General features: G+C 36.9%; 1 protein-coding gene and 1 non-coding gene across 9 annotated transcripts; both read right to left on the bottom strand.

The window, feature by feature from the left end:
• Positions 1–8,760: 8,760 nt before the first annotated feature.
• On the bottom strand, positions 8,761–14,551 carry LOC103723197 (large ribosomal subunit protein eL42-like). 8 transcript variants are annotated; one of them, XM_088702945.2, is made up of 6 exons: positions 14,393–14,551; positions 11,707–11,889; positions 10,471–10,505; positions 9,948–10,127; positions 9,266–9,340; positions 8,761–9,180 (listed from the first exon to the last, which is right to left on the bottom strand). In XM_088702945.2, exons 2-6 carry the CDS (start codon positions 11,834–11,836, stop codon positions 9,121–9,123), a joined length of 480 nt encoding a protein of 159 aa, XP_088559071.2. In that variant the 5' UTR covers positions 11,837–11,889; positions 14,393–14,551; the 3' UTR covers positions 8,761–9,120. The 8 variants fall into 8 exon arrangements, with proteins under 8 accessions (XP_088559071.2, XP_088559072.2, XP_038974866.2 ...); XM_088702946.2 differs by having other exon boundaries at positions 11,788–11,889; XM_039118938.2 differs by lacking the exons at positions 10,471–10,505; positions 11,707–11,889 and having other exon boundaries at positions 14,393–14,547.
• A 6,105-nt stretch (positions 14,552–20,656) lies between these two features.
• On the bottom strand, positions 20,657–20,740 carry TRNAL-CAA (transfer RNA leucine (anticodon CAA)). The gene has a single exon. It is a non-coding gene; the product is annotated as a tRNA-Leu (tRNA).
• Positions 20,741–24,751: the final 4,011 nt, after the last annotated feature.

Raw genomic sequence — 24,751 nt, 5'->3', positions numbered from 1 at the left:
CCTCGACTTCTATAGATTTTTTGGTTCCTTCCTCCTTCTTGCTTTTGTTCCTTTTAAAACACTTTTTAATTATGATTAATTTAGTAACTAGGACATATATACACACACACACACACACACACACACACACACACACACACACACACACACATATATATATATATATATATATATATATATATGTGTGTGTGTGTGTATGTAGAGGAATCACTAAATTCATAAATTAATCATATATATATAATTTAGTAAAGGTGCTTGTGATTGCCCGATCTATGACAAAGAATCGCCGAATCACTAAATTCATGGCGAAGGATTGTTGACTTAATAGATTGAATTTGATGAGTACAAAATGCTTGAGTATAATATTAATAATTTTATAGTATTCGAAAGTTAAATTTGTCTTATGGGAAGCTAAATGAGGTTGAAAAGTTGGAGAAATTTAGAAGAATAATTTTCAAAGTTGAAGAAATTTTTTGAAGAATTCTGAAAGTTTTTGAAGTGGATGAGTCGACCCTAGAGGATCATAAGTCAACTCTTGCCGAGCACGAGTTGACCCAGGCATAAGTTCAGTCAACCCTAAAATGGGTGCAAATAGAAAACAAAAGACAATCAAAACCAATTCTTCCATGAGTCGACTCTAGTGGATCATGAGTCGACCCCAAGCAAACTCGAGTTGACCCTAAAGATAAACAAATTGACCCCAATAATGAGCACGGGCGAAAGACAAAGCACAACGAAAACAAAAGCTTCCACGAGTCGACCCTGAACATCACGAGTCGACCCCTAAACATCATAAGTCGACACCTAAAGAAGTCGAGTCGACCCATCTACACCTGACAACAGTAATGACTAATTTTTCTGCAAAACCAGAATGGCCATATTCACCTCCAACAACTCTTCCAGCCTCTCCAACAACTAGAAACATCTTGCAACAACCTTTTGAAAGTATAAATGTATGGGAACACCCAAAGAAGATAAGCAATGAGGAGAATGGATTAACGAGGACTGACAAAAAGAAGTGCATTAAGTGTGAGCCTCAAAGATCATATCTTCCACATCCAAGAGCTTTCAATGCTGAGCTTCAGAGCATTATTCAAGGCCAATCACTCCATCCTCAAGAGCTCCATCAAGTCACAATCAGCTCATTGAGGAGCATTATCTATTTCTATTTGTAAATTTATTACTCCTTGTTCTAACAGGTTTCAAGAATTGAAACTTGAAAAAAGGTCCATCCAAATCTAGAATTAGATTGTATTCAAACATAGTGGCTTAATTGAGGAGGTTTTGGTTGATTAACTATAAAAATTAACTAGGTTGAGCATGCACCTGTCTAAACAATCAAGTTGTAATCTTGGAAAGATTATAGTAGAATTTCTAAGAAAGATTTCTCCGGGAGTAGATGTAAGTGTCAGGTTTGGCACCGAAATACTATAAAATTTTTATTTCTTATCGAATATTAGGCCATTAAGACATTCTTTATTTCTTATCTTTCACAAAGGATCTTTGGGCCTATTTATAGCCTGAATCTTCGGTAAATCATATCCCAACAAACTTGGATCATGCTGTAACAACTTACTGATGTGGCGTAACACCCTACGATGTGCCATAACCACCTGGAACATGATGGAATTACTAGGACCTTTCTTAGGAAAGAGAGAGTTTAGCTTCTCTCTCTTATTTTCTCTCTTATTTCTCTCTCTACAAAGTTTCTCTCTCTTGATTTATGGCCAGACATGTTAATTGATTTAGGTTGACCATTCCATTGACAACCAAAACAAAACTCCTGATTGAACTCGGTCCAAGATTCTCTCTACTAGACTTTCTTTCTCTACCAAACTTTCTCTCTCTACTCCCTAGTTGGATTCAGTAGAGATTCTTCACAGTGATTTTGATTTACTCTAGTAAAAGGTCTTAATCTACGGTCGCCGAGTGGCATGTCAAAATGAAAGTGAGTCAGCAGCCTGAGCAGCAAGGGGCCTTCTGACCTCTTAGTGATCCAAGAGGATAAAGATTCAAAACTCTTACTATCAGTGTCCCTATTGTTGATGGCCCCATTGACATCGCCTCTTCTCTACTGTCCAAGTCTCCCAAAGATGAAGTTCAGAAAGAAGTGGCGGAGCTTTGTGAAGTTTTTGCCGAGTTACACGACAAACCCTCGTAGGCCTCCATCACTCTTCTAGATCAGCCTTTGCACGATCCAACTGATCTTCCTGACCAGCCATCGCAAGGCCTTACTCATCCAACTCACCAGCCAGCACAGACTAAGTCACCACATGAGCCTCAGCTAGAGCCAAAATCAAACCAACAAGGCCTATAAATAGTGACCTAAAGTAGCTAGGCTGATACAATAGCTATTTCTTGCACGGATCCAATCCCGAAGTCAATTTCCAAACCATCACTCTCAAGCTCATCAACCGCCAGCCAAGAGGCCAAGGTATATAGTCAACTCTATGCTATATTATTCCACCTCAATCTAATGAGCTATCCCTCTTTGCAGACTAGCAATGTCGTGGCCAATCCATCTTCAGCTTGCTGGCCTAGGTGAAAGCTAGCTAGGCTTGCAGCACATTCCACCATGCCTCCTTCAACCAAGGCATTTACTTCATCAAGTCCTTTAGTAGAAATCTTGAAAGCTAGAAGAACCGTTTGGGAATTCACTTATTTGCATCTTGATGACTCAGCCAGTCCTCGAAGAATAGCCGAGATTTGCAGTATAGTCAACACTCCACTGCAAGTGTGAGGATCCGTGCGGACGTGTGTTTAGTCCCATATCGATTATTCGCTGGGTAGATCTTGGGTACTTATACAGGATCAAGGAATCCAAATAATAACCTTCCGGCTAGCCATTTTGGGTGAGGTCTTGGGTTGTTACAAATGATATCAGAGCGGACCCGGCCCATAACCTATGTGGACTAGGGGATACTGCAGCACGGATCCATTGGAGCTGACCACGGGCCAATCGTGGTGTTTGTGATTAGATTTGAACAGATTTGAACCCTTAACCTGACGAGGACGTCAGGGCTTGGACGGGAGGAGTATGTGAGGATCCGTGCGTGCGTGTGTTTAGTCCCATATCGATTATTCGCTGGGTAGATCTTGGGTACTTATACAGAATCAAGGAACCCAAATAATAACTTTCGACTAGCCATTTTGTGTGAGGTCCTAGGTTGTTACAGCAAGCCTCTGATCTACCTATTGATCAGATGGTGAACTCGACTGATTTAAGGACCTGGCTTTCAATGTCTTTCTAGATGCATTAAACCATTGCCTCAGAGACCAAAGAAGTCAAGCAAAGGGATTCGCAAAATGATGAATTCAAGCTCGACATCACTATCTTAAAAAATGAAATCCAACCATCCCAGAAGACATGCGACAGCTTCTCAAATGAGATCAGGTTGATAGAGCATTTGATTACCTCTCTGGAGGCTCAACTGATAGAGGCTCGCATCATGTTGAAAGTGCTAAAAGTGAATCCAACAGAGGAGGAGAGGATACATGAGACAAAACTCCATGGTTTGGTCAAAGCACGTGCCGGCTCCAAGGTTGCATGTCTCGGTTTCCTTCCCTTCTAGACAAAATAAGCAAGGTTGATGAGTTCACCGAACAGTTACAACATGAGAGAGAGCACAGCCAGAAATTTGTAAACTCCTTTGCACATTGTACCCATTGATAGAGCAATGGATCATCCTTTTATTTGAAAGCAACGAGCGAATCTGTTCCATCCACTGAACTTTATTGCTACTTCTAATACTTTATTTATTTTTAACTTCCACTTATGGATCGAACTTGGAACCATCCACGGATATCGGTGGTGAACTTAGACATCAGTCATGATGAATACGTGGATCTCCGATTATTCGAATCACTAAATCCCCCAAACCGAGTCAAAGTTTTCATTGTAATGTTGCCCTCCATTGTTAGGCTTAGTACATGCACTAAGTAAAAAAAACAAATGGCATCCATTGATAAGGTTGCCCCTAGCCCTTATAATGGGAATAGCCGATATTATAAGCCCACTGTATTACTGCCACTCATTTCTTACAGAATGATCGATTCTACCATCAGAGACCCCTGTCGGTGCAGGATTACCGACCTTTCCAACAATGACTATAGATTCCCGTTCCTAATAGCTCTAAGTGTCGATCTAATGTGGACCAAAATATCCACTCCTAGTTTCATTTGGTATAACCCTGCACTTGTTGGTGGAACTTCCGCATTGCCTCGACCAGTGAATCCTAATTAAGGACTCTATAGGATAGTCTTCAACCTCTTTTTAATGATAAGCTAAAACCCCAAAGTTAGGTTCCTCAAAGACCTCGATATTTCCATACAAAGATTAATAGGCCAATTAATCCGTCATGAAAATAGAGTCGACTAATTCCACCACAATGTATGTCGGAACATATTGTGGCTTATAATACCGGCTTCCAATAACAAAATGAAGTCTCTTGACCTATTTTAACATCAGAAACAAGAATACCATGTATCGCTCCATAAATATCTTTAGTATAGCAGCCACTTTACTTGCAACTGCTTCATTGATCTCTGGGTGCAGTGGCATGATAATAGCTATGCAATAATGTCCCATAGAGCATTCCAAAGAACTTGTTTCCTTACTCTTTTCCATCTAGAGGGAAAGACAAGCATCCCAGCAAGCTTGTTAGCCTCTTTTCTCGTACTAGGATGGTTAGAAGAAGGGTGACAGGTCTTATGACTAGTTTGTGCATAAGTGTGCCACTAGCGCCAAATTAGCTGGAAAGAAGATAATGAAAGGATAATAATTAAAGTAGTGTAGATGCAGGTGCCTTGACCATCAAGAAATTTTGCTACCGCAACACCGCCCCATTCAATAGAAGGAAAGATAGGGTATAGTCCGAGCTATGATCGAAATACTTTATTGCTACTTCTACTGATGAATTAGAGTCCTACTAAAAAAATAAAAATTTAAAATTTAAAAATAAAAGCAAGGATAAACTAAAGATAAAAATAAATTAATTTCATTGGCGACACACAATAAAGTAACTGTCCACCCTAGCAATAGTCACTATACCAATTTATTGAAATAGCGATATTATATTTCATCAGCACATAGAAAAGTATCAGTAATTTAAACTTTTTCTTATGTTTGATAATTTTTTACCGAAATTGATGATATAATATCATAGAGGTAAGAAAATTAATAGATACTAGACTTGTTACAATGGCATCTAATAGACGTGCTAGTAATAGGCAACTACAATTCCCTTGTTTTTATTATAAAAAAAGTTTGCTGTCGTGTGCATCCATGTTCTGATTTTTGTGAGAATAAGTACAGCTGGAGCCAATTAATTAGTTGAGGCAAGAGTGATCCGAGTCTAGAGAGAATAGTCGTCGACCCTTTAGCTCTCTCTCAGATGCTCGTCCAAGCAGCCTCCAAGCCCTCGCTCGCCTCCTACTGTGAAGCTTTATCCATCCGGCTCACCTCCGAGAAGCCCATCCATGTGCAGGCTCCAAGCCCTCTCCCGAGTCCCACCTCCGACCAGAGCCCTAGCACCAAGAAACCGTGAAGCTCTACACATCCGGACTCTCTTCGTGCTCACCTACGAGAAACTCGCCTCCTCTTCCTTCTCCTTCTTCAATTAAACCCTCCCACCCCGACAAGCAGTTCAAACCATCCAGCCTGCCAGCCAAAACATCCCCGTGATAGCTGCCTCTTCCATCACCTAAGGCTAACAACTGCACGAGTTGCAGCACCTATGGCCACCCTTGTGAGTCCTTAAAACCTCTCTTATCTCTTTTAATCGATGCCCTATAGTGGATTTGGCAATGAGGAGAGGCTGCTGGGGCATGCTCTCATCCATCGACCGGTCCTCCTCTTCCCTAGTTGATTCCATACCTAAAGCTCCTAAGTTAGAATTAGGTTAGATTCAAACAAATCCAGTATAATGCAACTTTCAACTACCTTCGGCCTTTGTCACCAAATCCAGTGCTCCGACGTGCCCGCTCTCAGAGCTAAGTCTCCTCCACTTCTTCCAAGTTCTTGCTCTCTCTCTAAACCCATATCACCTCCTTAATTTGCTGTTCTTCATCTATAACAGCGAGCTTGGTTTCTTAATTTATAACCCCGTGGTTGTGAAGAAGAGCAAGGAGGAATTAGGTGTTAAAGATGATGAGTACGGCGGGCTCCTGAAAGAATTCTACGACAATGTGTGACACTCCTGAATTTGCCTTCTCCTTTTTTTCTATTTCTTGTCATAATTTTGATATTGGATTGAGATCAATCCTTATGTTTGAAATGGTGTCACTCATTTTTTCTACTGGGTATTTTATCGTATAGGTTTGGAGCCGATTGTTATAAGTTTGCATGCTGAGTGCTTGATTATTTTTTTAATTAAATTCAATTGTATTGGTTTAATTGTGTTATTGTTTCGGTTTTAATTGTGGCTAGTGCTTGAGATAAAGTTCTTTGGGTGTTTTGGAGAACCTTCAAACTAAGTTTTGCATGCTTTACTTTCAGATTGCTACTTACTAGATACCCGTCTCATTCGGCATCATTACATGAACACGTAATGATATCATGGGAGGTTCTTTCTTAAGGAAATTGATTCAATATGGTCATTCAGTAGTGGTATTATGTTTAAAGATAATGCAAATTATAGGAAAGAGTAGCGGTATGACGTTTAGTCTTAGGTGAGCTAGTTTGGATTTTTCTTTAAAAATTGAGTAGGGTAGACTATTTTATGATCATTTGTCTATTTATTATAACATTTGGTAGTCTCCAGATGATAGGAACTAGTGATCATAGCCATTTTACCAAGTAGAAGTTCTTATTGTCATGAATTTGATGGTTTATGTATTTGTAACTAATAGACATATATGAAGTTTCCTAGATGATCCAATGAGCTTACTAGTTTTAGCATCATGATCTGCACTTGATTATTTTCTTAGGAATTATTGGTACCATTTTCAAGGTTGAACCAGGTTTTCAACTCTGATATTCTCATTGTGCTTTTGACAAAAGGTATTTCAGAATTTAAAAGAAACCCCCGTGATTTTGTTTTGAAAGAAAAAAGAACTCTTGAATTTAACAGAGAGCTGATGAATTTCTTGTTCCGAAAATTTGGTCTGCCCCTTTCTTATGAAGTTCAGTTAAAACGGAAACCAAAATAGAATCTGAGTTATTAGTTTATTCCATGGCTTCCACCAACATTTTACATATGTTATTTGTCCTGTTTGAATTTCAGAGGCCATCTCGCTGCTGTGGTCTGCTAGATTTCCTAATTAGATAAAGAGTTGATAAGCTGTTCCTTTGATGCGAAATTTTTCAGCTTGTTCTGTTTGGCAACTAACATGATCTCTCTGCACAAACTCTTTGGGTACCTATTCTTGCGGAAGCTGCACTTTATGGTTCTCACGCTGTTCGTTAGAGCTTATTATGTTCAAAGACCATCTGATTTAGCAAAGAAAATGTGGTTACGAATAAGTGGTTCCATTGATGCAAAATTTTTCAGCTTGTTCTGTTTGGCAGCTAATATGATCTCTCTGCCTGCTAGGTAGTTGAGGACTGTTCCACATATTTACTATGGCACCAGTCATAAACATTGCTATGCTTTTTCCATTTTAGGACTGTTCCGCATATCTACTATGGTACAACAACATTTTCTGAACTCAATTTTCAACCACTTGTCTTTCCAACAACCATAGATAAAGGTATTTTGATTATGCTAGAAACAATTCAGGGAGGAACATAATGGGCAACTTCTATATGTAAATTGTTTCCTCCTGCCTGTAACAATCTAGGACCTCATCTAAAAAGACTAGTTCGTAGATATTATTCGGATTTCTTGGTTCTATATAAGTATCCAAGATCTGGTACATAGCTGATGTGGAACTAAACATGCATCCACATAGATTCTTACATACTCTCCTATTTAAGTTCTGACTAAAGATCCAAATTCATTCAAATCTAATCATAAGCACCACGATTAGTCTATGGTCAATTCTAATAAGCCCATGCTACAGTATTCTTTAGTCCACATAGAACAACAAAATTAGTTGTGCAATTCAGAGACTAGTTGAGGATTTTTTGATTGTTTCGCATAACTTGATAAAGTTGTGCTGATTTCTTTCTTACTTTGCTTATCAAGCATCATCTCCGTAGTTTCTATCCGTAGTTTCCGATATTTTCCATGATTTTGTTTGTTTTGCACATTCATGCCCATTTTACTCGAACAGATATGGGCTTCTCTCATCTTGACATCTTCCATGAAAAAGGGTGAAGGCATTCCTTAAAAAATAAGGACCGCTAACCGTGCTGATAAAGTTTTTTTTTTTTTGGATTTGTCCTCATTCCCACATATATCACACAAATATTCTGCTCATTTCTGGTACTCCATTTTCTACACACCCTAAAATTTTTTCACTCACAACAAATATCCAAGATCAAAACACCTATAAGCTTGTGCGAGCAAAGCATTGAAGAATCTGGCAGGTGTGTATATATATATATATTTGGTACTGAATTTTTCTACCCACTCTACACTTATTTCGCTCACAACAGGTGCTCCAAAGCCTTGTTCAATTCATCATCTGAACGCATTTGGCAACTTAAACCTTGAAATAACTCCGCATGAAATTATACTGTGAGGTAATGCTCGAAAGGAGCTCAATCAGAGAACAATATTAGGTCAGGTTTAATTTCTCAAAAATATTAAGTTGCAAATATCCAAAATTCATGATTTAACATGAACAAAATCCAACCAATGCAAACTCATCCCAGGCTTTATGGTCAAACCCAAAGTACATAAAATACGATAGGTCAGGCTAATTCCATATATACACATTTTAAGATGATTTCCAACATACTCAGAACAAGTTATATCTCTAAAATATGTTAAATGACATCTTCCAGAAACAAGTCCATTTGACGGTTCACTTTGGAAGAAAAAATACACTACATAAATGAAGATTGAAACTTAGAAAATATACTCCCCATGGTTATCAAATAACCACACACTAAAGCCATAACTAAAAGCATATTAAAGTCAAACTACAATTATGAAAGAGTTTTACCAGGCCTCCCAAAACCATTTCCAGATGCAGTCAAGCACAAGAAGCACCATAATTGTGTAGTAAAGCAAACTAGAATAGAGATGTCCCCTTGCCTTTCTTGTCTCCACCAATCTCAAAATGCTTGCACCTCTACAAAAATTGCATTTCAAAGGATAAATAAAAGTGCAAAATCCAACCACAAAAATAGATGCAAGTACTGCTATGAATATAGCACCTTGATCGGGTGTTGAGAGTAGTGCTTGCAGCTCTGACATTGCAGCTTCAGCACAATTTTCTTGGTTGTTTTTGCCTGACATGAAACAATTGCAATAAAATACGTATAGTGACTTTTGTCACCATTATATTCAATCAATTAGACCTTTACAATTGTTCATCTCCAATAGTCCAGACTAAATCAACGTTAAAACAAGTAGAATGATCAGTAACTTCAAGTATTGGATGTGAAAGCCAGAAGGCAATTTTAGAAAGAAACAAAAGGTGTTATTATGGCTTCAATCCACCGGGTGAGTCACAGCTGATGGTCAGGCGCACACACTAAAGGCCTGTTTGGTTCCTAGATATCTTTAGCTGGAAGATTTGAACAGACAAATAAGTTCAGGTACATATTCCTCGTCATTCAGATAAACCATGTGATCCATTCATGAATGGTCTTAACCAGGTTAAAGTGGAATGAGTATCAAGAAGTGCTTTCCAGATTCTCTAGAATTCCCAAAGCACCCCTTCTTCACTGCTGCTTAATTCAGGTAACAAAAAGTTTTTGCTTAAATAAATATGAACAAATGGGCTCTATTCAGGTATATTCATAAACTCCATGGAGCCTAAATAATAATAAAAACAGAATTTTTGAGGACACGATTCCAACTACCATGTGAAAACTTGAGAAATCTGAGATATACCTTCTTGTGGAAAACAGGCTTGGTCTGCCCACCATAACCAGATTGTTTCCGGTCGTAACGTCGCTTCCCTTGAGCCGAAAGACTATCCTTACCCTTCTTATACTGAGTAACTTTGTGCAGGGTATGCTTCCTGCAAGCCTTGTTCTTGCAGTAAGTTTTCTTTGTTTTTGGAATGTTCACCTGATTTATAGATAGTATGTAATTTTAATTAAGCTGCAAAAAAGTGCATCACTTGATATTTTAAAGCAATCAAATGAGACAACACCCAGAAACATGTCAAAAGGACAGACAGGACCATAAGTTTATGATGATATGCTAAAGCACATACCACAAAAGATGATCAAAAGTTTTACATTAAAATAGCAACAGACGTTCTGGCAACCAACAACTTCCATCTTAGTGATAACATTACATGCAAACATAGGAGCTAAGCTAATAATAAAACTAACATAACAACAAATACTGTAATAGACTGCAGAAGCAAATAATTCAATGTACCAAGCACATAGTATCCAAGTAGAACCTTCACATGCCTCCAAATAAGATAGGGGCAGGCGTCTGCTGGAGATGGAGAAACATCACATTTTGTCCAGTACGAGAAGCGAAAACAAAGACATCTGAAACCTCTTAGACCGTAATTAAAAAGGGCTGTCTTTTGTAACCTATATATCAGAGCACATGTTGAAGCTACTTCAAAAGGTAAGGTTGAAATTGAATAATGGGAGAGATCAGCCATGGATTGGTCTAAAGTCAAAAAAACTAAGTCTGCTTCCTAAAAATGTCATGAAGCATGACATGATAGCATTAAACATGTTCAGATGAGAATTGCTTGCCCAGATCAAAATCCAGTCATGAATTGGGACTAAAATTAGATTAAAGAACTGTTATTGAAGGTAAAATAAATACTTTACCAGAATCAAAATTCAATTAATGTTAAAGTAGTGCATATGGATTCAAAACAGAATTTGGTCATGATTGAGGGCAATCAATAAGCTGAATAATAGAAGCCAGACTGAAAATGTAACTAGAAAATAATTAAATAAGCAACTATTTTTATATTATCTGTCTGTCGAGAATGCAGCAGACATGTTGGAATTAGGTTCCAAAATCTGATAATTGATCTGATAGCAACTGTAAACAAAATTTAATTCAAAATCATTGAAGAACGACAGAGCTAATTAGATGTTGGAACTGACCCTTGCAATTGGCATCAGGAAAAAATATTAAATTGACATTGTGCCGCGAATCAAGAAGTCAAGATCACAAAAGGATTTTGCATCATCATGGAGATGGATGAATATTGAGCCAAAGATTAGTTTGAGAATGCAAATGCAAAAGACAAATAAATCAAGTCAGTCAGGATTATGGTAAGTTTCTGTTAAAAAAATGATGCTAACTGTAAAATTGAAATAACAGAGATGTCCAGCCCATCAGAAAGATTAAGTCATAATCACAGTGCGACTATGCTGAGAAAGATTCTGGTAGAATAACAATCAAAATTTGAAAATTGCAATTGCTTATCTTATATCAATCAGAATTGAGGCTGAGATAAAAAATGGTTAAAACAATGTTGAACTAGCAAAATGAGGATATCCAAATTGGCTAAGGAAGATATAATAGTAATAGTTTTTTGAGGACACATGGTGCATAGGAAAAAATTGCAAGGGCTCATTTGAGTTGGTCTACATCTCAAATTTAACTACGCCTTGAACCAATGGTCGTATGCCATTTGCAAACTCAGAATGTTTGGCCATTTAACTTGAAATGCAAGATGGATGAGGTGAGAAACCGAAGGCACTTGCTGCTGAACAATGGACCACACCATACAGGACATCCTCACCAAACAATGTTAGATAACTTATGGGCCTGCTGCTGAAGCCATAACTCATAGTAGCCCGAATCCCCTTTCCACTGTTCTCTCCCTCCACATGTGTGGGTATCCCTAAAACAACCGACAAACCATATTTATTTTATTGGGATTGATCAGAAAACTGGATGAACATCTAATCGTGAGCAAAGAGTTTAACTGCGCTAGGCAACCTCAAACTATCAGAATCCATTATAAATGAAAAGTATGGATACAACAGTGGGTTTATGTGCTAATGAATTTCAAGAACAGCAAATATATTAAATTTCAAAGTACATAAATTTTGCCAAAAGGGTTTTAATATGTTTCCAAACAAAGAGACAAAAAAGAAGACCCTATTGTGAGAGGGAGAGATGATCCAAAACATTAAATACTGCTTCAAACCAATTGCTTTTAAATCCTAATACATCCATTACATTAGAGAATTTTTGATATAAATCATTTATTTACAAACTTAAGATCATAATTTTATACAAGAACATAAAAAACAACTAAAATAACAAGATTTAATGAGGGCATCTAAATACAGTTTAAACCAATTTAACCGGTTTGGCAATGAGATTAAATACGAGCACATGACAATCACATCAAACTTAGAAAAAAAAAAATAATGCCAAACATAAATCCTAATAAATTCATTATATTACAGAATTTTTAATATCTCATACTAATGCATTTACAAACTTAAGATCATAACTTTATTCAACAATATGAAAAACAACTAAATAACACGATTTAATGATGACATCTAAATACAGTTTAAACTATTTTAATAGTTTGGCAATAAGATAAAATAGGAACAGAGGACAATCACATCAAGAATAGAAAAAAAAAATAATGCCAAGTCTAGTAGTTGAATTGAAACTATTAGCAAAGAGAGAATAACAAAATAGAGCAGGAAAGGATTCCTCAAAACCAAAATATGAACCACTCAACTTTATGGAAATAGTCCTGGAATATTGCCATGCATTAGGAATCAGTAACAGATTCCAGGCATTCACTTAGACATATAGCAGCCATGTACAACAAAGCCTAATTTACTGTTTCAGAAAAGAGACCAATCTTCACTTCTTTTTAGTCTCCGCTGGAAAAATGTCCTTGTACATTGACATTAACCCATACAGCTTGTCGCAGTACAGCACAACGAATAATGAATTGGATAAGTTGCTCTAACAGGAAGACTTGTCGAGTATTGTCCAAAATGAGTTACTACAATTAGTGAGAGAAGTCAGCTAATGCCTAAATATGACAAGTTCAGTTCCAAGGTCATTAAGCTCTAGAACGCTTGAATGGGCATTAGACTAAATTTATGTAAGAATGTCAACATTATATGATAATTTTATCCCACTAAGACTGTATTTTCAGATGGTATAAGTTGACATTCTAGTGTAAACAAGTTAGATATTTAAATATAATGAACAAACTATCCTCTCCACAAAGTCACTTCCTCATTATTCCTCTTCATTCCTATTTCCCCTTATTTCATGCAGAGGAGATGCAATCCTTTCAAAACGTATGCTGGGTACGACCAAATTAAATGATGCTTAGAGCTGGGTCTATAATTTGTTCCTTTATAATATTTGCAAGGCTTATAGTATCGGTAATCAATCACCATTCAGGGAAGAAAAAGAAGTTTAAGCATCACCAAATAGGGGCATACTTCTGATTGAAGTATGCTGCTCCTTCACCCTTGGGTGTCGTTGATGGACTCGATCACTAAACATAGAAATACTGATGAACAGGTCCAAAGAGAATTCAGAAGACCAAATGTCACCGAGATATGGAAAATAAATATTACTGTCAAATAGAGCTTATATAGGTAATCCCCAAGAAGAAGAATTCTTATTACATATACCTCAGGATTCAGATCCGAAACCCCACTAGAATATACCACCATATAACAAAAGTGAATCTACAACCCAAGGCTCATTCAACACACATCAAAGCCACAACTAACAACAAAAAAGCATGACGAGCGGAAATATAGTAAGGTAACTATGCGATTTACTTTAACAATTCAGTGAACCATTCTCTTCCAAATCTAACTGATTCCTTTTTTACAGTACAGAAATCTAATCGATTCATACGCAATAAAATGGTATACTGTAACACTAGGAACGAACTTTAAAACCCAATAATGCATTCAGCATACATCAAGATCACGGCTCAATGGTACATATGAAAACTATTGCAACAATCTTAAAAGAAAAAAATAAAAATAAAAAGTAGCTAGAGGCAGATTATCTTGCGGTTCACTCCTGACAATCGATAAGTTGGCCAAAAACGCAATAAACCGACTACTGGAATACCGAATCATGAAGCACATCGAAATCAGACTTTAAAACTACATACATACAAGCATACTATCACATAGTTCACCTCAAAGAAACTATTAACCGCTTAAAACCCTAACTGATCCATGAGGTAATAAAACACTTCGTGGAATCGGAGGAAAAACCGAAAAAAGAATGAAAAAATCGAACTTTACGTCGACAGACACAAGAAGGAGAACTATCACACTAAGATCTCTTATCTTGGTCGCGATTGGAATAGAAGGGGAGATTAAAAGAGAGATTACCATGGCCGAAGCGGCGAAGTGGGATCGAAGCGACTAAGGTTTCGACTCCGGCGCTCCCCACTCTATCTCCCCCTCCCGAGCTGCGGAAAACCCCGACAAGGAGCGTGGGGACGACGTTGGATTAGGGTCCAGATAAATTGGGAATGTGAGGTGATCTTGCCTCCTGCTAGGGGGCCCGGTCTGGTCCGGGTGTAGGCGGGTTTAGTCCCGCATGAGCCGATATTTGGGCTTTGGATCAGCATCCACGCAGCCTGATTTGTCCATGACCTGCTTATCGAGCAGGTTGGGCCAGATTCAGCTAGCTAAAGATACCACGCCATTTTATCAGATCTGGACCCTACTCGGCCAAGCCAAACCCTCGGGCCTACTTTCCGGACCCGAGCCTGCTACTCATCAGGCTTTGGGCTTCCGAGCCGAGCGTCGAGATCAAAACAAAACCCACATTTTCTCTTCCCCATCCCCTTCACACCTCCCTCTTTCTCCCCCAACCTCCCTCTTTTCTTTCAAGATCTCCGCATTTTTCCTCTTTTTCCCTCTCCCTGGCCTCCATTCCTTATTGTTTTCTATCCTCTTCTCATAGGATTCATTGGTTGTGTGCCTAGATCCACTGTCTGAGATGCTTGATCCAAGGATTGTGGGAGCTTAGTCGGGACTTCGAGAGGGCACATGATGTATGAGATAAAAGAAGGTGAGGAGGCGAGGAGCCGATGGCCAGTGGGGTTTGTCAGGTTGAGGGGTGGGGGCCTCACTAGCGGACAATGGCCAATGGCCTAGTGTGGGTGGGGTTGTCCGACTGAGGCGAGGAGAAGGTGCGACACTGCCACTGTCTTTCCTTAATCAGCGATGAAATGAACCGGAAGCAATGGGATTAGGGATTTAAGGGTTAGGTTAGGGATGAAATATTGTAAAATTTTTAAAGGATCTCATATATTTGCATATATAATATTTATTAATTTAAATAACTAGGCTCAAATCGGCCTCAAGGTGGGGCGATGCAAATCCGAGCCTAGCCGATTTGGAGATAGGCTCAAATTTTTAACCTGGTTCAGCTCGCTACACTAAAAAACCAAGCTTAGGCCTGTCAAAAACATGCTAAGCTCATTCATTTAATCCCAAAATATCAAACAAATTCATCAATGCACGAACTTCATGGTGTATTAGAACTCCCTCCCTCTTGTTTTTTCTTGCTCTTTGTCAAGCATATCTTCTAGCTTTTCGTAATCAAACTCTAGTTCAAGGTTTTCGTCAACTACCCAAAATTCCACCTTATCTATGCATTCATAATTAACAAGATAATATTCTCTTCTTATATTCAAGCCTATAAAATATAGGTAACATTCAGAAGTGTTGTCACATAAACCAATGTTTTAGAAATAAGGAAGCAAGAATAATGAAATAATGAGAAAACTAATGAATTAAATAGTATATATATTTTTCATCTTTATACCTAGTTTGCAAACGAAGATTGTAATGAACATATACAAGATCAAGAAGCCTCTGGTGCTCCAATTTTTTCCTTCTTTTTCTATGTATACATTTGAAGACACTTCAATTTTAATTACATCCCAATGAAGAAGCTATTTTACAAAGAATCGAATTGCCACCACCAAGGTGGTAGCTCAGTTGGAACGGGGCGTTTACTTCCAACCAAGTGGTTCCAGGTTCGAAACGCGCGGGCGTCGATTAAATTTGGGGACCGAATGCTCCACGCCTGGACACGGGGTTTGGAAGTGCTACTGGTCGGCTGATAGCCTGGGTGGTGCCAGGTGTGACGTACTCACACGGAGGGTCGGGTCGGGTAACCAAGCCGGCTCACGGGTGGGGAGGGTATAAGTAAAATAGGTCGGCGTGCCCAACACACGACCCGGTTTGCCCGCATCGAACATTCTCCTAGCGGGGTGGGGGGCCCAGTGGGGGCTGCTACGCGGGGTTGGGCTTGTCCCTTCCTCCCCCCTGCTCCCTTTTTTTTAGCAAAAAAAAAAAAAAGAATCGAATTGCCAACTTTCGTAAATTTGGAGCACCATGCCCGAACAAACTCCACTGTTGATCTAGTTGAATACAATGAATTAATTAACAATGAAACAATCTCATATATTTTGGAAAAAGTGCAAATCATGGTATAATATCATTAGTAAGACAATAGACAAAATTACATTTTTTTCTTACTAAGTCAAGTATTCTTGGATGTAGTTAAATCCAACTCACGTCTAACTAAAAATCAATAATCAACTAAGCTTCCTTCTTGACAACCCCCCAATAATTTAACTTGTAAGGAATGATAGCATGGTATTGTGTATCTAGTACCAATACTTTCTATCTTCTTAATCACAGGCTAATAGAAAGAAGAATTAACAGCATTGATCGGGATGCATGCATCATAAAACCACTTAGCAATTGCCATGTCCTATTCATGCCATTTTTTAGAACTCAGCAACTTTGCTTTGTTAGAAATTTGAGTATGTTTCTTTCTAGGAAAAAAGCTCTCAAGCCCACTAATTGGCTTCCGTTTCCTTTCACTAATTGGCTTCCCTTGCCCTTTCTCTTATCTTGTGGACCAAAAATTTCCTCAAAGTCATCATCATCAGGCTTATAACCCCCAAATTGATGCACACTTTGGTCGTATGGATTTGCTTCCCCACAGTTTCCTTTTTTTCCTTCCTAGCTTGTTTTCCTTCCTAAAAAGAATTCCAATATGAAAGCCGATATCTCCCAAAATCTTCTTACCTGAAACAACATTGCCTTTCACTCCAGCAAGATGTTGCTTTACTTTGTTAATGCCCCCACATTGCAAAATCATCTCACAAGAATCCCATATAATGAACCTTCTATTATCTTCAATCCTTCCCTCGGCAGCATATTCCCATGTTGGATCTTTTTTCATCTAAATAGATATAGCACTAGGTCCTAGGTTATTATAAATAATATCAAAGCAAACTTGAACCATAGCCCATGTAGAATAGGAGACAATACAGCATCAGCCCATTGGGGCTAATAACGAGCTGATTATGATATTTGTGATTGGATTTATAATCCTTATGGTTAAATTTGAATGAATTTGGACTCTTAGCCTGGCGAGGTTGCTAGGGTTTAAATGGAAGGAGTATATAAGCTAATATTTAGTCCCACAATGGCTATGAACTAATAAATCTTCACTAAAAGAGCCAAAAAATCTAAAAATACCTTTCAACTAGTCTTTTTGAATGAGGTCCTCGGTTATTAGGTGAATATTCCTAATCAATTGGACTCTATTTATCCCCAATCCACTAAACATAATTTAAAGTTTGGAAAATAAATCAAACCATTGGTGTTCTTACAATCTTTCAAAAGTAAACTTTAAAATAACACTCAAATCCTCATTAAAATAATTTTATCTCATAAACATGAACTCGATCCCAAATTACAAGGATATGCTATTAAATATCACACAACTCAATGATGGGGGAAGGTTTTAGGATAAGGGGCTTGTAGAGACCGGAGAGAGAGGAGACAGACTTAAGAGTCAAGAATGGAAAGACAACTAGCATCGATTCCATCGATGATGTAGTCGACAATAATTAGAGAAAATAGGACCAGTAGAAAGGAAGAAGAAAAAGGAATTAGGAAAGAAATGATGGGATTTTAGGAGATTAGGGTGTTTATTTTATTTAGAATAATTTATAATGATAAAAGACCAAAATGACCTCAGTATAGATATAGAATTGATTTAAAATGGACATTTTGGTCTTTTGATCCTTGTATATCAATTTACTGATTTGTTTTGAACCGAATGGGTCATCAATTTTTCAAAAGAAATTGATCAGGGTTTGCGGGGTCTAGCCAATTTGATGCATCCCTAGTCTTTTAGAAAAATAAAATCGATTGGGCATAATCAAATGTCCAATCCAATTGGATGGTGTAGTCCAAATTTAAAAACTAAGGTCCCAAGCTACCTGAAGGTCAAGTTTAATTCCATGGAATTTTCTATACTTGACCGAACAAGATAAATTTCAGTAATTTCAACTACATCGAATGATCTTTCGAATTAGTCAAGACTCTCCAATTTTAAAAAAACTTTAAAAAAAAGTATAGAGGGGTTGAAGGATAGGAATAGACAAGATGCATTTCAGACACAGAACAAATAAAATTCAATCCATTTTTATTTTGGAATTTCGCTTGTTCTTTTATATTTATTCAAAAGCCGGCTAACGGAGGTATTCCTGCGTATGAGAATATTGTAATGGAGAAGGTCATAGCCGAATTGTTTTATCAATAAGGCTAATAGTAGCTACATATATAGATTCACCTTCATGGTCTCTGATTATGAACCCAGCGCACAATGACCATTGCCTCGAATAAATTTGCTTAAATTTCGATTAGGCTGCCCAGCCTACATGAGGCTAGAGCATTTTGGACTAGCATGGACCTAATTTTTAATACCAACGAGCTAGGCTAGGCCTAAAATTTAAGCTAGGCTGAGGCTAAGCTCGAGCACATCGACTAGGCTTGAGCCCAACCTAAGCCCTAGCTACCACCTCCTCCCTTCCTCAGCTCCTCAACTCCTAGCCTCCTCTCATCTCCCCACCTATCTAGCCCCTTGCCTCCTCTTGTCATGTCACCATGAGTCTTCGTAGTCCGATCTCTTCTTCCTTGATGCCAAGAAGACACCGATACCACTATAGGGCCCCCGAGCTTAGCATCGGCCGATGAGAATCTGAGTTCGGGTCGAACCCACTAAACCATTCTTGCTAAACGATGTCACCAAATTTGAGCTCTTCTTCCTAGGTATGAATCCAATCTCTTCTTCCTCGACGCCGATTATACTAAATATGAGATGGACTTTAGGGTTTCAAGGTGGAAATCCCCCCCCCCCCCCCCCCGACATCGACAATGGGGGGGAGGGTTTCCTTGTTGCCTGTGAGATGGAACTCAATCCTCGGCGATGACAAGATTACCATGACCTCTAACTTCTTTGGCTTTGCTGATCCTTTCGTCCTCCTACTCTTCAGAATGGAATCATCCTCGGCTCCTTGCTCCTCGCTCCCACTCTCAAGCATGCAACCCAAAGTCTAAAAAGCTTGAGGTCTGACCCGAAATCCAAAGCCACCAAGTTCAAGCCTAAAAAGTAGGCCTGAAAATAGAGCCAAGCTTGACTCGGGCCTGGCTAATTATGGTCATACCTAGGGTTGAGCCCAACCCAAACTTGGCCCGACTCACCTGATAAGCAAGTCTAGCCTTGAATAAAGCCATCAAAATTTAGTTTAATACAAAATGGTTGAGGGGATGTCCAACAAGAGTGACAAGACTGTTGCTCAAGTTAGAGAGGGAATGCGGGATAACTTAGATGCTTGGTGGAGGAATTTGACACCACTCCATATTTCTTCCCATATACCCATTAATTCCAATCCCCACCCCTCCTCCCCAAACCCCCAAAATATTTCCTAATTCAATAATATGATTTATTTAAGTTTTATTATTTATTTTGATTTCTTATTCTATATTTTTATTGTTTAGTGTAATCTTACTTATATCCTATTGCTAGAATTTCATTTGCATCTTTCTATGGATAAGATATTTTTCCGTGTGGCATTGGTTTCAATTATTATTGTTCTATTTTTTGTGATTTTTTTAGATTTATTTATATTTTACTTTATTTTAATATATTTTATTGCACCTTCTTAGTTATATTTTTACCAAATTTATCCTTTTTATTCTTCTTTTATGTACTTCATGTTTTGCTTTATTTTACACTCATAAGTTATTATTTTATTTTATGAAGTCCGCTAATCATGTTGTTTCATATTTTCAAATTATTAATTATCCTATAATTTGAATTCATTCACATTATCTATAAATTTTTTATTTACCTCTTGTTTAGATTCATTTCTATTTTATTGTCTAATCCTATTTTTTGTCTTATTTGATTTTGAGTTTTTCATTTTGTGTTTTCTGTTTCATTGCATAGGTTTGTTTTTTATGATTTTATTTTATATACTTTAGTTTTTAAATTTAGTTTACTTTACTATATATTTTAATCAATTATTATATTTTTGCAAGTGATCTTTTCTTCACCCTTTTTTGCATTTTTCTTGAATATTTATTTTTAATCCTTTTTCTAGATTTGATTTTTAATTCCCCTTTATGTTTTTTGTTGTTTGTACATTCATTTTAACCAAAATAAAAGAAATAAATTATCATAAATAACCTACTCTTTTATTATTATTATTAAATTTCCTATATGAATTCTTTTAGGAAAAGTGACGTTCATATAAAAGGGATAAAAACTATTGTCAGAAGTGGGATTTGAACCCACGCCCTCTCTCGAGGACCAGAACTTGAGTCTGGCGCCTTAGACCACTCGGCCATCCTGACAGGAGTGTCATCATTTCTGGGATTATACTATTTCAAGTAACTAAATAATGAAACAATAAATAATTCACCTAAGAGGGACAAAGGAAGACTTAGATATAGATATTGTTAACATTTTAGTATGACAATGCAAAATAAAATAAAATTTAATTTTAAAAAAGATTGATCAATGGAATTTCAATCTTTGTGTCAAAAGTATGTCTCTCTCTTTTGCTCTTTGTCATTCACAAATCTAGTTTAGTAATTTAAATGGTAATGCTAGTATATAATCTGCACAGTATGTTGGTGCAATTTTTTTTTCTTTTTCAAACTGTTCCTATAATATAATAGAATATAATTCTAATAAAATAGATAAATAGAAATAAGAGACTAATTATTTTTTAAATTATTTTTGATATTAACATTATCATACTATTATTATACAAAATTCTAATAGTATGTATACATCCATCGATGCAGTAAAATAGTATATCATTATAAAATAATAAGATTATGATCTAAATTACATATAATAAAAAATAAAAAAATATTACATCTAGGGTATATTTAAATACAATATAGCAGAGTTATTAGTAATTGTACTTTCACTTTTAAGTAAGATCATCTTCTTAAAAATGCATTAGAAAATAACAAAAATTAATCTAATCTAATGACTTGCATGAGATATGGCTAAGATACAATATTCATAAAAAGTGTTTTTTCATTAGTATCAGCACTGATTAAACTATTAGCATATAACCCGCATGATGCATGAGGTACTTTTTTATATAAAAAATATATCGCTTTTAAAATATTACTTTTTATCAATTAAATAGTTATTTAAAATATAATATTTTTATTAATATACAAAATATTTATTTTATTAATAAATAGAGAAAGCAACTAAAGAACTTTTCGGAGATGTTAGTCACCTCTTAATAGCATTTTTTTTTTTTTTGTACAATGGCGGCTCACACACGATGGGTGTGGATGCGCTTCACAACTTTCTTTAATTGGTTGGAATTCGGAGACCGCCCAGAGACACTAATAAAAAAACCCAATGACCCACCATTGGCAATTCGAGATCTCAAGGCGTAAATGCAGGACCCATAAGCGGGAGAGTTTTCCATTTTTATTTTTTTGTGAGGCCTATTGGCAGTGATACGGTGTTGATTAGCACATAAGCTATTTCCCATTTTTGGCGCCATCCACTTTGGGTGCTTGCAAAAATTATTCCTTACCTAAACCAACCCCATGATATCCTCTGATAGGTCATGCACATTTCAAGATTAATTATACCCCTCTTGAGGAGTCCCTCACCAGTCACTAGTGCTAAGATCGCGAAAATTTGCACGCTATAGCAATTTTTAGCACTTGAACTCATAATAGTTCTAATTTTTAGCACCATTCTAACTTTCCCTTTCAACTAATATTCCATCTTAAAATTCTCATCAATTTTCATATTTCATTTATGTTACAAAAATTTTTCAAGCCACAATAACAACACTAACTTGAGACCATTTCTCTTAGCTATTTCCAACCGTTCAAAACTTAAGGAAGAAGATAATTTTGAGCTGCCATCTTATTAAAGATACAAAGAAGATCTCCTAAAAATGAATTGTTAGAGAGATATAAATATTTCACGCCCTCATCAACATGAGGTAAAGAGCTATGAAATTTGATAAACCTTAGATCAATGATTTGAGTGTTTTGAAATATAATCATCCATAGAATGCTGCCTTTTAATTGGTTGTAAGAAAGATTTAGATGAGAAGCTCCTAAAGACAAGTTCCAAAACCACTCTGGGACGGCATTGAAATGCTTGCATTGGAGATTATCAACAATACGCGTCCTACTGAGAGAGAAGCCAAGATCAAGATAATGCAGATTGGTAAGATTTCCAAGTTTAATAAGTAATTCATCCACTTAAATCGGCAAAAGAGAGATTTAAATATCTCAATTATGTTAGTGAATCGATGAATTATGGGATATTTCTATCACACTCCAGATCCGGAGCATAACATGACTATCTTACTGAGGGGTACAGCTCACGGTAACATGAAGCAAAACATTACATCTTAGATTTCAAGTCCATCACAAATATAATAGAATAAATAAAAATCAAATTTCATTATCCATTGAATACAACAAATGGTGGTTCAAAGTATATAAATCCAAACATAAATACTAAATCCATAATCCTTAATACTCAGAAAATCATTAACTACCAAATTCATAGTCAATTAAAAATACTAAAATTCTTCTACAAAACTGTCAAGCTTGCTGGCACAAACTTCAAGCTTGCTAGCACAAACTTCAAGCTTGGACCATCCTTCGTTTCTATCATCCCTATTCGTTTGAAAAGAGAAAAATAAAAATAGAGATATATGAGTGACACAGCTCAATGAGTAAAATCTTACTCTACCTTACTGAATCAAGCATAAGTTTTTTCTATATCAATGCATCATTTAAAAAATAACAGAGATTACAAAATAAAATATTTTATAGTACATTATATTAAAATAAGTCATAAAGCCAATAATGCATGCATAAATCATTCATATTTCATAAACATGCTTCCAAGTTTATTTTGCAAATAAATTCATAAATTATTTTTCTGTCATCTAGCTATATTATAGTTTAAAATATTGCTTACAGATATTCGTGCTACGGTGATTTTATACCTATGATAGGGCCCATATTCATAATCGACAACGATTTTTATTTCATATACCAACTTTATACCTGTTGGCGCGCTTGTGTTCATATGGATGCTAGCTTTGAGTGTCGATTTTTCTAATTCTAGGGATCATACATAGCTATCTGAGCAAATACTTATATTTTTTTCTTAAAACATACACATAAATAGATGAAAAATACTAAATAGCATGATCAAATTAGTCTTTATAATAAAATTATTTTTATTAAAAGATTCATAAAATTATTTTTATAATAAAGCATAATTTTCATAACACGTATGTTGATCCATAATTTTAAGAAAATATGACATCTATGTTGGCAATATCATATGCATGAAAAATATGATAATTTGAAAAATAATAAGGAGTGTAAAATTTACTTACCTCTTTTATCTTAGACTGTCAGATTTTGTTAGGCGACTCTCTTAGACCTATTTAAAATATTAACAACGAAATAAATTTCTAATTGACGACTTTAAAAAAAAACGAAAAGACTTGACCGGGTGTACAATAGTTTCGGATATGTCAGGTCTAGAGGATTCACTCAACGAATCGAACTCAATCAGGTCAAGATCAATCAACAAAGTTTATTAATGAAAATTTTCAGAATATTCAAGAGGGTCGGGGTGATTGATCCAATAGGCAGCCCGAGCACCAGGACAGTTTAGGACCCTTTTTTTAGGGATCAACTCGAATTCATAGATCGAGTTGATAGGACTCGGTTCATGGATCCATGGGTATTTTTAGAAAGAAAAATAGAGAGATAAGATAGAAGGAAGAGAGAGATAATAAGAGAGAGAAACAAGTGAGGGATAGCTCTTCTCTCTCTCCTCCTCCTCCGCTTCTTTCTTTTTTTCTCGGTAAATAGGGGAGGAAGGGAGGTGGGCTAGTGGCTGCCATGGTCATGGTCCGATGAAGTAGCAGCAGGCGGCGGCGACGTCCAGCAAAGTGCAACTGACAACGATGGGTGGCTGGTTGGATTCAGCCCAAAATAGGGCCGAACAAAGGGTCATGGCTCTGTTGATCTCGGGTCCCAATCCGCTCGCCGACGGCTGGAGCTTTGGCATTAGCCAGAGGTCAATGAAGGGGAAAGGCCGAGAGTTTTAACGACGAGTACCGACGATGGCGGTGGTCAGAAAAAAGGAAAGAAGAACGGTAAAAACAAGGGAGGCTTGTCCACGATCAATCCGTCGATTCATCTGCCAGAATCAAGGGAGAGACAATGGCTCAACAACTAAAAGAAGGAGAAGAGAGGAACTGACAACAAGGGCTTACCTTTGGCGAGCTCTTTCGACTGGATCGACAACAAAATCCCTGAGTATATCCCATGGTAATA

Source organism: Phoenix dactylifera, chromosome 8 (assembly GCF_051530095.1).
Source record: "Phoenix dactylifera cultivar Ajwa chromosome 8, Ajwa_hap1_PhDact_Kaust_v1.1, whole genome shotgun sequence".
Classification (NCBI taxonomy): Eukaryota; Viridiplantae; Streptophyta; class Magnoliopsida; order Arecales; family Arecaceae; genus Phoenix; species Phoenix dactylifera.
This window is presented reverse-complemented; position numbering and strand designations above follow the sequence as displayed.

Coding starts and splice junctions, on each gene's coding strand:
- LOC103723197 (XM_088702943.2), bottom strand. CDS start 10,683: ATGGCTGATCTCTCCCATTATTCAATTTCAACCTTACCTTTTGAAGTA. Junction 10,128..10,470: donor TTATTTGGAGGCATGTGAAG/GTTCTACTTGGA, acceptor TCTATAAATCAG/GTGAACATTCCAAAAACAAA. Junction 9,341..9,947: donor AGCCTGTTTTCCACAAGAAG/GTATATCTCAGA, acceptor GTTTCATGTCAG/GCAAAAACAACCAAGAAAAT.